The sequence below is a fragment of the Symphodus melops genome, assembly GCF_947650265.1.
Source record: "Symphodus melops genome assembly, chromosome: 7".
In the NCBI taxonomy this organism is placed as follows: domain Eukaryota; kingdom Metazoa; phylum Chordata; class Actinopteri; order Labriformes; family Labridae; genus Symphodus; species Symphodus melops.
Window position 1 is genome coordinate 13,299,661 of NC_136697.1, and position 18,803 is coordinate 13,318,463.

Consider the following 18,803-nt stretch of genomic DNA (forward strand, 5'->3'; position numbering starts at 1 on the left):
ATCCTGGTACCACTCACTGGATGTCAGACACAGATCAATCACTGCATTCAGTCTGACTTCAAAGCTCAATTGTTCCACTTCCTCTCTGGTTCAACAGACATGATGTCTGTTATTTTACATGAGGTGTATACAAAAGACGAAGTGCTGTGCAGACACTATGCATGCACAACATACAGAAGAAAGTACATTGCATAAGTAAGGGTTAAACTGTCTCTCATGTGTTTACAGTTGTTGTTGATGAAGCAATAATTGGCATAAACTGATGAGGAATTGATAAGATATTTTCAGTATTTATATAGCCTAAATGCAGGGTATCTATATAGTACATTATATACTTTGTTTTTGTTGACATGGTCTACTATGGCAAATGTTCTCAATTTAAGAGTTAATTAAAATGTAATTAATTAAAATGATCCTGTTCATTTGCAAGACAACCTGCTGCTGTCTACCCATTACTTTATATTTGACAACTCGTCACAGACTTTAAATCAGGGGACCCAACTTCTTGTATGACTTCATTTAAAAGTATAATTACACTCCACCTCACCCCTCCCTCCCACCTCTCTTGTAGATCAGCTGAAGTGTTACCTTTTCGGGGCCGGTAGTGCAGCTCACCCCGGGGAGGAGGAGGAGGAGGAGGAGGAGATGGTGGTGGTGCAGCAGCAGCATTAGCAGCAGCAGTGGCAGCGAGGACGACTGTGTGCATGCTCATGGATGAAGAGACTGAGCGCAGTATGACTGACTGAAGATCTGTTTGTTTTTCTATTGTCTTCAACGATGGACGAACCGAACATCCTGAGACGCCGCGGGCTACAGGTAAACTGAGTCTGCCATGACAGCAACAGGATGTGGTCGTTTCCAGAAAAAAAAAAAATTAATACTGTTGTTATGAACCATTGGCGATGTGGGGAGGAATTGAGGGATTTCTCCGGGAATGGCTGTGGGTGTTGCTATCGATATATTTTTTTTAATTTCAAAACGAAAAGTAATTGTAATCATAACTTGAAAAAGACGTTGGCATCACTAAAATGACTTAAAAAAAAGTGCAGAACCCCTTCTGTAATAAATCCATGTAAGGTACGTTTGTATGGAGAAACTCGTGTTTATTTTGAGGGCTGTCCATTGGTGCTCTGGTGGATCCGGTTGCCTTGGTGATAGCAGCATAAAACCCGGGGGATGATTGGCAGACACATCGCTTTAATCTCCTCCTTGGTGCCATGTTTATTACCTAGAAATGTCCACAGTAAGAATAATGAAGTGGGTTTTGTTCCTTCCCCCACAGTCTTAGCCTATACATTCAGCATGTTTTTTTGTTGTTGTTTTTTTTTCTGCATAAATGAAGAATCTAGAGCTGTGATGTTTCCATTATGAAGGAGATTATGTTTGGTTTGTAATGAAAGTCTTGATGCAAACTGGGTGTTCCTATTCTGTTAAGGCCTATATTATCTGTTAGTTTTTACCCTACATCTGCAATAAGATGTTCTTTAAGTGCAGACTGATAATGTGCATGATTTCTGTGATGACATAATTCAGCTTTGCTTTATTTCTTAAATCTTAAATTGTGTTAAAAACAGCTTAACGTTAGTCTTTTACTCTTAGGTATAGGATATATTAGTGAATGTTATCAGTTATATTAATTGTAAAGTCACTAACATGTTCTTGATCTGTAAAAATGTCCTTTAAATAATATTATTTATGTGCACCTTTCATAAAAGACATTCAGCTCACGACTATAAAGAAATAAAATACCTGTATTAAAACAGACTTAACTTTAAAACAAGGATGGAGTGTAATGAGATGGAAAGTAACAAAGAGTTGATAATTTAATAATATAACAAAACTATATAATATATAATATTAACAACATGAGTTGGAAACATTTAACCCACTTTGATAAAGATGGAAATGAAATTGGAATACATGATATAAGGTAGATTAAACTTATGCAATATGATTACATAGGATGCATGACATCAAGTAAAATATAACATTTTAAAAGAAGTGAAGCATAAGTAAGAACACTTCAGAAGCCTTTATCAGGAGAGTCTAAAGGCTAGCATGAAATGATGTGTTTTTAGACCCTAACCCTAAAGATGTATTCAACCAGCAGGCTACCACACATAGACATATATGTTCCATAGCATTGAACCTTAAAGAGAAAATCCCTTATTATCTTTAAGACACATTTTGTTTCCAAATGTGATCACTACTTTCTGAGATGGATTGGCCTTGGATAAATGAAGCGGATGAAATAGGATAGGATAGGATAGGATATAACTTTATTGATCCCCAATGGGGAAATTCGGGCGTTACAGCAGCAGCAGCAGTGCAGAATCAAAAACAAAAGTCAAAAATCGAATAAAAAATAACAACATAAACATAAATACAATCCAGGTAGTAAGGGGGGGATATATACAGAGGACTATAGCACGGTGGACTCAGCAGGGCAATGGAAAAGATATTAATAATACTGTGCAGTGAATGGCATGTTAAAGTTAAAGTGACCAGTGAAAGAATTTAAAGTGGCATTGTGATCAGAGGGTTATGTAAACAGTATTGACAGTTATAGTAATAAGTTATAAGCATAATAAATATAGTGCAGTTTGACTGGAGTATAGATATATAGTTATAAGAATATAAGAGTGTATTGTAATAATGTAATATATAATATAGATAGTATAGTATAGATATAATATAATAATAAAGGTAACATAATAACATTGTAATAATATTGTATACTATATATAAAGAGAATATATATAAATACAGGCTAGCTCCTATAATATAATAATAGAGGTAACATAATAACATTGTAATAATATTGTATACTATATATAAAGAGAATATATATAAACACAGGCTAGCTCCTGCTGTTGTACAGCCTGATGGCTGTGGGGACGAATGAGCGTCTGAAGCGTTCTGTTTTGCAGATATGGACGTACTGTTATTTAATTCCCTATAGCTCAATTGGGAAAGTCACCTCTTCTTGCCCTTCTAAATCCTGATTGGCAGGGGCACTTTTGCAGTTGCCTGAGCTCCATTGCAGTAGCCATGGGCAAGTACGGATTTATATCCTCAGTAAACAACTTGAGAGCCACTCGTCAGTAGAGAAAGTAGGCCACAGTGAGGCTAATGATATTTACACTATGAAAGGAAGATAAGAAGGGAGGGTGAGCAAAGCCATCTGAAAAAGGATCGTGCCTTGTTATTTTAAAATGTTATGAATTTAAATGGGCTTTTAAGTGACGAATAAATTGTATCACTCAAAGCTATTTTCATAACAGCAGGAACAGAAAAATATTCAAAATAAGAGCAATAACAATCTCTTCTGCTTTAACACTATAGGCTTAAATTAGTGCTACCAGTAAAAACAAAAGAAATCCACATTTTTAGCTCCAGTTGTTCAGTATATATATTCTTACTGCAATTTCTTTTTCCATCTCTATTTTTTTTAGAAGGAGCTGAGTCTTCCTCGCAGGGGAAATGTGTAAGTATTAACTCTTCTCTATCTGCCCCACTCTATATGCTCTTCAAACCAGCCGAGCCTGTCAATCGACAGCTTTACTGCTCTCACATGCCAATGCTTTACTCTTGTATACATTTACTTGACCCTCCTCTAAGAAGTTAGAATGCTGAAGCTGCTTACGAGGATCAACTTAAACTCAGAGCAGTCTCACTGCTCAGACAGGTTTTATGTTGGGAGAGCAGACATAGAGACAGGGTGCAGAAAAATCTGATATTTTAACAATGGAGCTGTCTATATATATATATATATATATATATATATATATATGCATTACATCTGCTCAGTATGGGTTGATAGTTAACTTATTGCTGAAATCCCATGCTTATTAAGGAAAACTTTGATTATGTTCCGTTTTCCAAGTTTTGCTACTGTAGAGTTACTGGTCATCATTAAATTATGCAAACTGAGAAAACAAGCAGAGCCAGCTGGTATATCTCAGTGTTGTTGTTTTTTCAAAATCTTTTTCCGGGCAAGAATCCAAAGTGATAAGCAGATGATGTTTAGTAGGAATTTTGAGAAGTGACGCATGATAACCATGAAGGAACTAGCATGATTTTTGTAGCTCAAATAAGATGCTCCTTAGACAGACCAACATGAGTCTCTGTACCGATGAGGTAACCTGTTCGGGGACTTTCCTCTGTCTGTTGAGAGGAGATAAAGCGTGGCTAGTTTGGTCCTCTGTGAGTCAGAGGAAGATAAAACTCACAGGATCAGACACCTGATTTATTCTTTTTAAAAGTTAAATAAGGAAAAACAAAGTCTACAATTGAAGTATGAGGGTCAGTATTCATTTATGCTTAGACAAACTGACGTGACTGCACCCTGAGCTTTCCTTTCAATCTTTTTCAAATCTTGACTGTTGTATGATTAATGATACCAGTAAAATGTCTCTCTTTTAGAGCAAATTACTTGGATATTTCAGTAGAGATTTCTGGTGTGACTTTGGGTTCTTTAAGTGAATTTAAATTATTTTCTTCATTGTGAATTTTAAACAGGTATAGCAGGTCTGGGTTCATTCACTAAGGCACAAAATTTGCTGTAGGCCCCTACTGTTGACATTTTTGCTCACACACACAGGCCAGTCAGACAGATTTTTAAAATAATGTACTCAGCAGATGCACTACTAAATTATATGGGGCTGTATAAGGACGTAAGGGTTTAACTGTGAACAGTTACCCTTACTGTCAAAAAGTGTGATCAAGATCACAATCAGCGCACTTCAAAGTCAGAGGCCATGCATGGTTCTCCAGCAGAAAATGGACATGGAGTTAGTTTCTGCCTTTTATGAAGGTGGCAATGTATCTTTAATTTGTTGTCACTCGTAATGTGTTTTGTTGTAATGGACTGTTGAGGTAGAAAGGAAGGAAATGAATTCAATCAACGTTACTTTGGGTTAAAAAAAAATCCAGTACAGGCTACAAAATGTTTAATAGTATGATCAGCAATACTCCATTGCATCCTCTGTTGAAGGTTTTCGACACACTGTACATTGCACTGGTAAGAAACCTGAAAAGATCCATAACAGTTTGGGAGATTACGACTATCTGATCTGTTTGGTCGAGCCTAAAAAAGGGTGAATCAGGTGGAGCCGGAAAGATGGAGGATTTACGGGCTTAACTTGCTGCCACTGCTAGCAGTTTTAGATAAGCAACAGGAAACAGACTGATAATCTTCATTTTGCCATGAAGAAGTTGCTGGGTATTATTTTATGTTTTGTCCTTGATATCACATAAGGATATCATAGTCCTCCATGTAAAAATGCAACATTCACGACCATCGTTAAATGTTACAATGATAAATTGTATCCTGGAAAAAACGAATTGTGTGCATATTATATTAGTTTTAAACACACACGGGTGCAAGCATTTTAATTTTGAATACAACATTTAAACTTAAACATTGTTTTTCTATTTTACACCGGGATGTTCATGTTCTCTTGTCGTTACAACAATATTTCCGACAGTCCGTAAAGGCATCATTAATCCCTCCTCCCTCCGGCGCGAGCTGCCGCGGCTGCGCGTTGCGGCGTCTCTGTTGCTGCTGCTGGAAAGTTTGTATCACTCTCCGTATTTTGACGAAGCTATCCATCGACAATGTGGCCTCCCGTGAAGGACAGGCTGTTTGTTAAATGAGGCTCCTGATGTTCACAGATAGAAGCAGCACAGTGGACATGGCCGCTGCAGTCTCTCATCACCTCCGAGGAGCTGCCGTGCCGCGGGACCGGAGTCACTTTGTACCGAGTGGACTTGGACACTGCGTACAGGCCTAACCACAATCAATAATGAGCAAGTCCAGATGAGAGACTGGATAACATGACGCTCCCACTTTAACAACCGAATTATTCTCTTCTGTGTTGGATTTATCGGTCACCAACATGTCTGACCAAAACTACTACTGGACAGTGCTGCCGAGCTACAAAACTAGTTTTGTGACTGGGGCCATGATGAAAAGATCAAAAAGGTAAAAAAAAAAAAAAACACCCATGTTATAAAAGACTGTCTCTGTATTTGCAGTCTTTCAAACGTGTCTCAAAGCGGACACGTAGTCTGCCTATAGTCTGTAGTTGTCATCAGCTCCCCGCTGAGCTTTTCCATTCACTATCTGACAAACAGCAAAGTGTTGAACGTGAATGCTGAGCTGTTTGGTTCACCCCCCCCCCCCCCCCCCCCCTGTCGTCTATCATAACCAGCCTACAGCTCAGATTCATAAAGCTTCTGTGGTGTCTGTGAGAGCCCAGTGTTTCTCTGTATGTGTCGGTTTTCATCCGCCCTAGTTTTTTTTGTTTCCGACAGAGAAACGTGGCCATTGTAGAGTGTTGTGTATGTGGGCAGACTGCATTGTCTGCTACAAGCTGTCGCATGCAGCGACACAAAAAGTCCCCTTGCTGCTGATCGATACACTGATCTGGTTAGTGGGGCTGTGGTGTTGATGTGCCTTTATCTGTGGGGTTAATGTAATAAACCCTCACAAAGTGGAGCGGTAAAATGCCCTATCAAGGACTCTGAATAACAGCAGTCGATAGTGATCTTATCATTCATTGCTTTTTGATGTCCTTTGAGCTTACAGTCCTGCAGTGAAATGTTGTTATTCTATCATGCTATGCACCTATAAGAGCTGCAACACCCATGATGATGATGATGATGAGTGTCATCCTGTAAAAAAAACCACCCTCTCTCTTATCTTTAACATATAGTGACATTGTGTTTGCCTTCATATTAAAATACTGCTGTGTTGGGTTTTAAACTAGCCCTACTTTTTCCACGCAGCCTGGAGAATGTGAATCAGTCGTGCCACTCTTTGAGCCCAGCAGCATAACTTTAAAATGCAGCTGAGTGAGTAAAAGCAGCCCTTCACCACCATCAGCAGCAGACATGTGAGACATTCAGGCCTACATCTCACTGGCCTACATTCATCATGCTACATGGCTGCCCGCCCTGCAAGGTCCCTTTTACAAACCACTGTTGTTCCCAAATATGAGTAGCCTTATTACTGCCAGCTGGTGATACAGCCTTCTTCGGGTCATGGTGTGATAGTGATGCTTTTTATGCACTTTTTTTTTTTAATCAAATCTCTGGGGTGTGAAAAACAAGTGTCTGTTTATTTATTTCCTGATAAGATCGAAATGGTTCACACTCTCAGGGCTCATTCTGTCTTTGGTGCATTATTGAAGCAAAAGTCACACATTTATTGGCTCTCTTTCCTCCCTGTTGCTGTGCTGCCTCTACCAGTTTGATGCTTTTTGGTCTGGGGGGCGTTTAAAACCTGCCTCAGCACCGACCCAGAAACGTCAAGCTCTGTTAATGTCGTCTCAGCCCTCAATTATTTTAGGCCATTCCACGAGAAGAAAGAGAGATGGCATCGAGCTCACCATGATGAAACAGAGAGCATGATGGGATTACATCCTGTGGGGCAATTTGTGGGGGAACGGAAAAAAAACAAACAAACAAAAGAGGATCCCTTAATCCTACTCTGAAGATGGTAGCACACATAAACTAAACGCCAGGCAGTCACAGGCACCTTATTTATTCACAAACCTACAGGAGGTGAAGACGGTAACATTTCAACTTCAAAGTTACGGCCTCCAAATTACACCAGTGGCATCAATGTGGGGGAGTCGAGTAATTCCTCTCAGCTGTATCTGCCAGCTTTCAAACCGGTCTGCCAGGCATCACTGTAAGTGACTGTTCAAAAGAGCAGAGTTTCCTTCCAGAGCTCCACAGCGGTGACTCAGTAATAAAAAAAAACAATAACCACATGACAAAAATAACACCAAATTTGGACAAAACTCGTCCAGCAAAGAGGACACTGGTTGAAAGTTAAAGCCAGCCAGACTCTGACTGTGTGACGGAAAAACAATTGTCGATTTTCTCACCTATAGATCAATCTGTGTGCTCACTCATGATGAATCTTTAATGGTTTGGACAGTATGTTTATGCCCTGCAGAGCACAGTTATGTCACGGGAGTGTCGTTGGGTCCATGTATTTCTCAGCATCGTTGTGTAACAGCCAAACCATGGCTGTCTTTCTCGAGTCAGGTGCTCCATGTGGTCGTTCCAGATGTTTCCAATATTCCCATTTCCCACATGGAAATACCTCCAGACACGGGAGACCTCATCATAGAAACACCAGCGAAGTACAGGCCTGCACGACATGAGGAAAATATGCAGTGTGCAACAGTGCTGTTTGATGTCACGATAACAAAATAAAGCTAAAACACATCAACAAATTAAAGAGTATACATTAGTTATAATAAATACAACAAATAAATATAAAATGTTGTTTTCTGTTCTGCACGTTTTACACAGTAGCTTCTGTGTTTACAACATGTCCCTCCTGAATCTAAAAGAAATCCTATAGCTCTTTTTTTCCACCACTAAATTAGCACAGGCACATCTGATAGCTAGCTTTAGCTGCGCGCGACTGCAGCAAAAAGGGTTAAATACACACGTGCTGATTGAGAATAACAAAAAAAGAGTTCAGACTTGTTCAATTTTTAAATGGCAAATGATGGTAAACCCAAGTAACCACGCAGCCCATTGTTCGGGGTAAATGTTGTATTTGTTCCCATGTTATAACCACATGTTAATCACTACCAGTATCGAAGGTATGCTGTGTGTGTGTTTACATACACACGTTTGTAGCTATACATCTATGTTTATATGTAATTACAATGAACAGTATTAGACCAGTTATCAGTGTTTCCGTATCAACATCAATCCATGGAGCTCATAGGGTGAATTAGTTTGGTTTCATTGGGCTGATAAAAACCCATCGTCATCAACTGCTTTTCACTGATTGTGTCTGTAATTGTCTTACATAAGCCAACGTTTTCTCTCTCTCTCTCTCTCTCTTGTGTTTGTTTGCCTCCTCTCACAGTTCCCGTAACAACAAGAGAAGGAGTTTGGCAGTTGGGACCCCGTCACCCACGCTCTCACGACCGCTTTCACCTCTCCCACTTGCCACAGGTGCTCATGTGTTGGTTCATTTGGTGTGACCTTTTTGAGTGACGATGTTCTGCGATGGTACTAGAAAGCAGTTGTATATGACATCGACGTAAACAACACAGACCGGATCACATGGGAACAGAGAAATGTTAGCTTTTTGTGCCTTAAGCCTTTCGTTTGATGCTCCGTGTCACGAGAATCGCACTGGTTTTCATTGCTGTGGGTTCAGAGATTTTCCCACAGTATACTGAATTAGACGTGAAGGAGTGTTCCTGCTCATGGTAATAGTTGTCATTTAACATCCTCCAGGTGACTCTTTCCTTAATCAAGCAGCCTGGAGTGTGATATTTAGAATCATTCATTCTCTGCTCCAATTCTTTTAAGAGACTCGAGGCGTCGTAGTGCCTTGCCCTCCAGGGTTGGCATAAAAAAACCCTTCAGTGACCCTTTAAAGAGAAAGTGGAGCGATCAGCAACGTTCAGCTGAAACAGAGGCCCAGTGTGACTGTTATTAAAGATGTGATTTGTGTTAGGTTGACTGTGAAGTAAAATCTAGTTCATGTTACGACGATTCATGCCGATTAGTATATTCAAACTTTTGATTTCAGCCTTTGACTCATTTCCAAAAATGTCTACTTTTTTTGTTTTCCATCAGCTGGCAGCAGCCCTTCAGAAAGCCCAAGAAATGTCTCTGCCAGCGCCTCTGCCAACTTCCAGTTTGCCCGCAGGTAAGAATGAAGTCAAGGGGTTTTTTAAAGACAGATTTGAAACTTCTCCAAGAGCTCGAGCTTTTTTAAGACAGATTGACTTTCCAGCGGCCACATATTTCTTCCAGCAAAGCTAAGAACTGCAGACAGCTTAAGTGCAAATCATGAGACAATTAACAACAACAGAAATCTGATGTAAAAAATAAAAGCCAAAAACCAATCCTTAGCATATTCTGCTTGTTATAGGATAAATCTCAAAGCACACTAGATGAACCTAAGAAAAGTGGTTTTGGAGGAGTCGGCTGAATAATGAGCATGCCTTGGCTTGTCCCCTTTTGCCCCTGTGGTGGGAATAAAGCAGTGGAAACGAAAGTCCAACCAACTGAAAAGGCTCTAGGGCCACTTGCTGGACACTGGTCCTGGCAGTTTTTCAAGCCAATTATGCCGGCAAGTTGGTGCACACGCTCATTACTCAGGGCTGCTGTGATTACCGGCGAAAACGAGCAACGCTTTCCCACTTATCACGCAACTGCGTGTATGGTCATCCTCATCCAAACACAGAGAATAGTATGTTCTACAACTTTCTATACAGAAGATAAGGTCCAAAATGCAAGATTGATGCTTAAACATACCACTGTAGGTACTAGTACACATGAAAAATGTGAAGAATATTCAGATTCTGTCATGTGATCTGTACTTTAAACATAGATTATACATCATTTGAGTTAGCTTGTAATGTAGCAGCACAGTATGGCATACTGCACCATAAGCTCAAGGATGCGAAGGGGACGTCTCCTGATAGAATCGCCCTGCACAAGCTTGCATGACTCATCTAAATTTATAGAGACTTTTTAAGCAGCTGGGTGGAGACTGATGCTGTGGCTGCACTTTTCAAAGCTCCACTGGCGTCATTTGGTATTCATGCGAGCTGTGTACACCTGCTGTTTGTGCCGTTACTGTGTCACGTTATCACGGAAGAGCCGGACATGCCAAAGTCTGCGTTTTGAGAAAGAACAAATGGGTGTTTTGATTGCAAACCATTACGGATCCAATGTAAAAAGGGTCAGGCACAATCTCTCCACTGCAGTTCCCTCTTTAGCATTAGAAAGATTTTTCTTTTTTTTTTTTAATTCTCAGAGCGTGAGAGGACAGCCAACCCCCCTGGCACACAATCATTATTTTTTCTCTTAACAGTTCAGGCATTGATCCTAACATTGATTGGAAAAACCTTAGTCTTAAATCTTAGCGTCAATCTCCCTAATCCCTGCTGTACCTTAATACAGAAACCTAGTGTCAGTAAAAAAGACATTTAGCGAACACACATCAAATACAAACCAGATGAGAAAACGCCACACACATCTGTAACCTGACTAATCCTGAGCTCTCAGCCACACTTGCATCAGAGCCATCCAATATGACGCGTGCGTCGTGTCACCCTGATGTAGCTACATTTCCCTAAGTGCTGGTTGGTGCAGGAAAACATTTGAGCATCCTTGTCAGCACAGATTGATTCAGGGAAGGAAAGTGGGCCATGTCCTCAGAGGGCCATATTGGATGGAAAGTAGGGGAAAGAGTGGAGATCGAGGCACCATCAGAAGAGATGGAGAAAAAAAAAAAAAAAAATCACACTTTACTGTTGATGCTTTCTGTTTGTAGTTGTGGTCAGGGTGGGTGTTTAACAGTTTAAATGTAGGCGGTGTTTATGACTGTATTTTGTTGGTCTATTGTGAGTCATAAAGTGTCTGTGGCTCTCACTGCTGCAGTATGATAACAACTTGGCAGGTGTTCAGCAGAAGCAGCAGCAAACCGCCACTGGCTGTGATATGTGACAGACGAACAGAGCTGTGACTCTGACAACCAGACTTCATCTGTCACTGTCATTAAACAGTCTTTCTTTATCTCGTCTCACTTTGTGTCTCTGCCTCTCCCTCCCTCCCTCTCTCTCTTCATCTCCTGTCTCCTGTCTCCTGGTCTCATCAGTAGCCAACTGGCCCGCACTGAAAGGTAAGAAAATCACAATCTGCTCTTTCTCCATCTTCTGTTCAACCCAGTTTTAAAGGACGGATGGAGGAAAGTAACAATGCACTTGGCTATTCAGTTTTATGAAATCGTATCGATTTCGCTGCATTTTGTAAGGTTTTCAATTCATCTCTTTTGTGCAAGGACTGCTTTTGTTCCCCCCTGATATAGAAGATGATGATTTCTTTTACAGTGTCCACTAAATGTAGCATTGTGTTGTACACGTTGCAGAGAGAGTGATACATAAAGATGAACTTTTTTACTCCAGCTTTATTCATAATGTTGTGCTCTTTCTGCTGTAATCGGCTTTACTAAATCTCAAATGTATATAAGTGTAAAGCCTGTATCTCATTACACGCTGCATCACTTGATTCTTGTCGGTAGGGAGGCCTCGCTTCAAGCATCACATGTATTTGCTTGTGTGAGGTTTAGGAGATTGGAAGGAGGGAAGTGGTTGTGTAGAATGACTTTCACATCCACCACTGAGATTTACATTACTGTTTTTGTTTTTTGCAGAGCGGATGGGCGAAGGTGGTCTGTGGCATCAGTGCCCTCGTCTGGATACTGCACTAACGCACCCAGTTCATCAGTATCTGTAAGCTCTTCCTGTTTTTTTTTTTTTGTTGTTTTTTTTTCATTCTCTTGGTGGTCTCTGTCTTTGTTTCCTCGTAGCCATCATGTCAGTGCCTTTTCTTCATCACATATTCAAACACTCATCCAGACCACTGCCATGGGACCATTTAGCTCCTTGTGTTACTTGTGCTCAGTGTATCAATCAGTTTACGGGGCTGTGGTGTCTTATAAAGTCACGGTGCTGACTGGAACTGTAAATCCCATCAGATCACACACAGCGTGGGCAATAAATCAGCCTATAAATGGCTGTTGATTTTGAGTGTCTTCAGAGGGAGTTTTTTTTTTTTTGAAACAGTTCTGCACCTCTGCCATATTTGAGATGAGCTGCTGACAGTTTATTTGACAACTCTCAAAGTAAGACTGCAAAGATATTCTACTTTTCAAGTCAAACCATTCGGATTGAGCTTTTCTGTCATCTGAAGAACTTTTTAAACTCAGTGTTTCTCTCAGCAGAAAATATTATTTACAATAGCTGATAGAAATGTAGAAGTGTTAGGAGAACTTCACACCATCACAACAGCGTCTTGATAACCATACTCCCTGCCGTAAGTCACTTTATACCAAACAGCTTTCTGGAGATGTTTTTTTTTTTTTTCTCCTTTTAATGACTCAGTCACAACAGGATACGTCCAGCGATGATGCATCTCTCCATCATCAGCTGCCTTTTATCACACTATCCTTTACAAACAGGAAGCAGGAATGAGTCCTCAGATTCCTCTCCTAACATTTTCCTGCAACGATTTTAGACTCAAAAGATTTAACATGTTGAACAGTTAAAATGAACAAACCTTTTTTTCTGGCCAAATGAAACAATAAACAATGTATATTTAGTGATTGTGTTACTTTGTTGGAAGTCCTATTGTTTATATTTGACCATGTTACATCATGACTGAATAAAGTAAAGACCCCCTTTTGAACAAGGGAAAGTACAGGAATAAGAGCTTATCTCAAAAACTAACACTGGTTTTGTTGAAATGGCTGCTTTCTTTTTCCTGGATGACTTCACACACGAGTACAGTTTCACTTTTCCTCACGCAAGTTTTCCTTTCAGGAAAAGTCCAGCACGGGCACCCAACTTCCCCCACCTGGTATTTTCTGTGTCGATTATCTTCAAACCTTTTCTGTAAAGTCATTACTGAAACTGCAGTTGGCTGTAAAAACGATACACGTCCCCTCTGTCAAGGCTGTAATTTTGTACGGCCAACCACATGGTTTGAAGACGGTGAGGTCAGCCCTCCCAGCACAATGCCCCTTTCAGACTGTGTGTCAGTGAGGTCTTTATGCTGCCCTCGCTCCCTTCTGACACGTCTCTAGTTTCCTCCTCAGGGTGTCTCTCTCTCTCTCTCTCTCTCTCTCTCTCTCTCTCTCTCTCTCTCTCTCTCTCTCTTCTCTCTCTCTCTCTCTCTCTCTCTCTCTCTCTCTCTCTCTCTCTCTCTCTCTCTCTCTCTCTCTCTCTCTCTCTCTCTCTCTCTCTCTCTCTCTCTCTCTCTCTCTCTCTCTCTCTCTCTCTCTCTCTCTCTCTCTCTCTCTCTCTCTCTCTCTCTCATTTTCTTTTTCTTCCTGGTTTCTCCCCTCTGTTTTCTCGTCTGTTATTAGTCTCTTCTCCAGTCAGATGAGCCACTCTCCCCTCTGCTCTTCCTCCAGTGAAACACAAGATCCAATGCCAGATGGGAGTTCTCATAAATTCCAGGCTGCATGTCACTCATTTTGGCTTGGAAGAGAGAAAATGAATGCATGCATGGCCAACAGCACAGCCCTTGCTGGCTGTTTCAGGGCGTGCTGCAGCAGGAAAGCAAACTCTTAATTGAAGAGAGCAGCATGCTGGAAGGAGATTTAAGATGTCTGAATTTACTGCAGCCTGTCTCAGTGTGACTTCTAATTCAGATCTCTAGTGAAACATGAACGCCCTTTAAGAGAGCATTAACAGGATAATGTTTGATTGTGACAGAGTGGTGGCCTTTTAACACAGGATGTTATATCATCTGAGCTGATTAAGCACAACCTGTCATGGATACAAGTGTACACATAGAGTCAGGAAAAAAATCAGCCATTTAGCATTTTTCAGTAAATTAACTTCCATGCACTGTTTTTCTCCCTCCCTTCTTCCCCCCTCCCAGTCCTCTTCTTCCCAGGAGTTGTTGCACCAATTGCCCTTCCAGCCCACTCAAGATGATCTCCACTTCCTGTTCAAACATTTCCGGAGCACGGAGAGTGTGGCGGACGAAGAAGGAGTTCAGGCCCCGCCCCCTGTCAGGCTTCGCTCGCGCAGTCTCAGGTAGCATGGATCTCAGTCTTACACTGATTGTGCCAATTTATTCAATCAATCAATCTTGAATACAAACAAATAAAGTTTTTTCGAATTGAATTTGTAAAAGGCCAGTTCATAACAAAATGTCATCTCAAGCCACTTTAGAAAAACAGCAGGTCGAGAATTTAGTCTTTTTAATTTTATTTACAGAGACACAAAGTTAATCCACCATTAGAAAAAAAAAATACTTTAAAGTAGCAGTGGCAAGGAGAAAGGTCATTTAGAAACCTGTCATTTAAAACTGCTTGTCTTAGTTTCACAACACTTCAGTAAGACTGCACTCCTCCTCAGAATGCATAAGCACATTAGATTACCTTAAAACAAGGAGCCACGCCTCTCCTGGCTGACTTTAAGATTAACCCCTTCATGAGGTCAGGAGAGAAGCTACAAATGGAAAATAATTTCACCGGGACGAGCACTGAAATCTCCCTTTTACTCCTGAGCCATGACTCTTAACTGTGCATTTTCCTTTTGATTAAGAGAGTGCTTTTTTAAACTCTGACAATAACAGACCCTTAACAAAAACCTGCATCATTTCAATGAAACATCAACCTCCACATCAACTATACACACACAAAGTAGAAATCTTTCCATGAATAACAAAGTTTGTTTCAATATACAGAAACCTTTGTTGCTCTCAGTTGGCGCTCTTTTTGTCCTCCTCGTGTAACACATAACCACATTGTAAAAGGACTGCCGTTCGTATTTCTCATCAGTGGAGTGAAGTTTCTGCTCTGCTTTAAGAATGTTTCCTGTTTGTTAGTGTTTACATGTGACACACTCTTTGGCACTTCCAATGTGATGCTCTTTGTCGCCAATGTGGAAAATCTGTAATGGCCAGCTGTGGAGCTCACATAAAGACTACAACCAATCCAAGAGGTTTAAGCAGACATAACAAGGAGCAGTGACAGACCGCCTATATCTTGTGTTCCTTTTCCTTCTATTACACAGCTGCCTGCCCAAACGTGGATTTAAGACCATTTTATAAGAGACTAAATGAAGTGTTTTCTATACAGCCACCACTTGCGTAGCAGTTGCTCAGCAGCAGATCCGCACACAGAAATATAAACACCCAAATTAACATCTTGGAAGATGGCTGCTCAGCAACGATCCAACAAAGCAGTTTAATTGTTCTGTTACCTCTTTTATGTGCAATTCAAAATAATTAGGGGCCGGGGGGAGGGGGTTTACATACACAAAGGAGGTTAAAAAGTTGCACAACAACGATCTCAGATATGTACCCTCAGCAAAAAAAAGCTTCTTCTGTAAGATTCTTATCAAGCATTGAACCTCTAAAACCCTCAAACTCTTTCATACTGAGTCAGAGGTAAAACTTTACCTGCATCTTGCTGTGTGTGCTGCATGTTTAACTGATGCTACTTCTTGTAATTGTATGTTAAATCTAAAGAGCTGACGCGTGTCTGAAATGTCAAGAGATTGCCGCTGAGGGTGTGTTAAGTATTTTTGTATCGGCCCAGAATGGCTACCCAGTGGTTTACTGTTTCTGTTATCCTGAAATCAAAGCACTGCTGTGCAACGGCAACTGTTGTAGTGACCCAGAAATAGTCATGTGCATGTCATGTGTTGATATTGTTATTTGTAGTATGTGATGTAAAGGGGCACCCTCGGAGGGTATTTTTGACACTGGTGATGACAGTACATTGATTTGTATTGTGTCCAGACAGTTTGAAATGCGTCCTCTTGTAACTGAAGCTCAGCGTGCACAGCAGGTGGGGTTATGGACACGGCACATGAGAACATGATCTATATCACATTAGTAACCTTTTCCAGACATGCTGTGTTTATGAGCTTGCTGGCAGTAAACACTATCAGTTAAACATTTCAAAAGTTTTTTGTATTTTTTTGTATGCAGCTTTAGGTTCTCAGTGTTTGTAAAACAGTGTGTGCACATTGTTTCAAGATCATTCAAATGTAGCATCCATACATGTATTTACTCTGCAACAATAAGATGAGATTGTGACTGTTTGGTTGCATCTCTAATCTGTTTTTCTTATTGACCTTCAACCTCCCTCAGCCCTGGACGGACCTGTGGAATATTTGACAATGAAATTGTCATGATGAATCACGTCTACAAAGAACGCTTCCCTAAGGTACAGTCAGTTGTTTTTTTCTGGCCTTCTCTTCCTCTCTTATCTGTCTTTGGTAATCATTAAAAAAAAGATGAGTGTATTAACCCGTTTCTACATGTGGACACCTGAACCTGAGATTTTTAAAACCCCTGTCAAGGTCTTGACTAATTCACCCGTTTCGACAAAGTATAACGGCGCTGAAGATGCAATGTTCACAGGCTTTAATGAAGTCTTCCGTTTTGGTTGTTTCCCAGGCTACAGCCCAGATGGAGGGTCAGCTGCTCGACATCATTTCAGAGTGCTCTCCAGACACTGCTCTACCCCTGGCTGATGGCGTGCTGGGATTCATTCAGCACCAGCTGGTGGAGCTCGCCAGAGACTGTCTGGACAAGTCCCAAAATGGCCTGGTCACCTCCAGGTACTTTGTGGAGCTGCAGGAGAAGCTGGAGAAGCTGCTGCACGAGGTGGGCATCATCTGAAAAGAAATACTTCTCCATCTGCTTCTTGGAAACACAGCCACAGTTTTGTTGTCTTTTTCCTGGTTATTACTCAGCTGTATGTAGCTGCTTGTTCATAAGTGGATTGTCATTGGATGTCTGGTTACTGGTTGCTCAGATTGCCCTCTGGGACATTGCATGCTTTACTTCAGCCTCACTGGAAACATTGACATGAAACTGCTTGATTGGTTCTCATTCAATGCTGATTCCAGTCCATTGCCAGTAATGTGCTGTCATTTTAAAATATGAAGCAGTGCTCAAGTGTTTGATTATACAATGATTAATTACATAATCCTTGAAGCAACAACTTACAGACTGTGTCCTCTGATTTTCTCTAAATCAGATGATGAATCATTTCTCATGAAGTCAATAATGAGGCTTTTGTCGGCACAGTTCTCCCTTAAATGATTCTCCTCGTTCCCGGGGCAGCAGGAGCTCCGTCTGTAGGGACTGGGGTCGGGAACCGAAGGGTCGCCGGTACAAGTACCGGCCTAGACTAAGTCTGAAAATTAGACTGGCAGCTGGAGAGGTTCCACTTCCTGAGCACTGCCGCGGTGCCCTTAGGCAAGGCACCAAACCCAGAAACAGCCATGGAGCGCTCGCTGTGGGCAGCCCACCTCTCCATTAATGCATGTCATCCTGTTTGTTCATGAGTGTGTAATCTGGCCTGTGTGTGTTCATGTCCATTAAACGGAGTGTAAATCTGCTTGGGGGGGATTCCTAAAGTATGAAATATTATAATTTACTAGTATTCTAAGGTTCAACAGGGAGAGATTTGGTCTATAATTAGCCTAAAGACACATTTCTATGATTATTACTTCATCATTCCAGGGAAAACCTTTTCAAGCTTAGAAGAAGGTTAGAAAAAAGTCAGTGGTGGCTTCTGTCACATGTGGACATGTTTGATTTTCTCCCTGTGCTCGTTAGTTTGTCTATAGGAATTGAAGGCTCTGTGGTGCTTTTCAGTGACTTTGTTTGGGGGGAAAAAGATTTGGTAACAGGTTTTCACACAAACAAACCGTTTCACATCGAGCTTGTGAGGAACCAGCTCTGTCTGACATCACTCTTTCATCATGTATAAAACCCAGACACTGCTGTTTAATCAGGCCACGGCAATGATAAAAGATGAAAGTGTTTGCAAGTGTTTTCTATGATGTATATTGTATGTCTGACACTGACAGGACTGCAGACAGAAATGAGCATTGATGCAAGATGTTGAAATGCCAGACTGATCCATTGAATCACAGACGGAGAATAATAAGAAGAAATGAATTCTAAAATAATACAAGCCAGGCGAGTCTGTACTGACAGCTTCTGTGTTTGAGCTGTGCTGGAGGAGGTCATTTTAATCCTTCATAACTTCATTATCTTTTTTTGTTGTTGTTGTTGATCAGGCATACGAGCGTTCAGAGAGCGAGGAGGTGGACATCATCACCAAACTGGTCAAGAAGATTCTCATCATCATCTCGAGGCCGGCCAGGCTGCTGGAGTGTTTGGTAAGACTCCTCACAAACGGTGAACATCATAGCGACAGCTCAGAGCCTCAACACGATTATGTGTCCCTGCATGTCAAAGATGAC

General features: G+C 40.9%; 1 protein-coding gene across 4 annotated transcripts in view; it reads left to right on the forward strand.

The window, feature by feature from the left end:
* The window catches only part of mast3a (microtubule associated serine/threonine kinase 3a), a 38,510-nt gene that overhangs the window by 8,776 nt on the left and 10,931 nt on the right, over positions 1–18,803 (forward strand). Inside the window, exons 2-11 of one of the 4 annotated variants that reach the window (XM_079347547.1) lie at positions 572–816; positions 3,456–3,487; positions 8,903–8,991; positions 9,625–9,697; positions 11,657–11,680; positions 12,212–12,290; positions 14,446–14,603; positions 16,672–16,747; positions 16,981–17,190; positions 18,618–18,719. In XM_079347547.1, coding sequence (XP_079203673.1) covers positions 778–816; positions 3,456–3,487; positions 8,903–8,991; positions 9,625–9,697; positions 11,657–11,680; positions 12,212–12,290; positions 14,446–14,603; positions 16,672–16,747; positions 16,981–17,190; positions 18,618–18,719 — 882 coding nt within the window. In that variant the 5' untranslated portion in view covers positions 572–777. Of the gene's footprint in view, positions 1–571; positions 817–3,455; positions 3,488–5,438; positions 5,987–8,902; positions 8,992–9,624; positions 9,698–11,656; positions 11,681–12,211; positions 12,291–14,445; positions 14,604–16,671; positions 16,748–16,980; positions 17,191–18,617; positions 18,720–18,803 lie in introns of those variants that run through there. The other 3 variants (XM_079347548.1, XM_079347546.1, XM_079347545.1) reach the window with 3 other exon arrangements.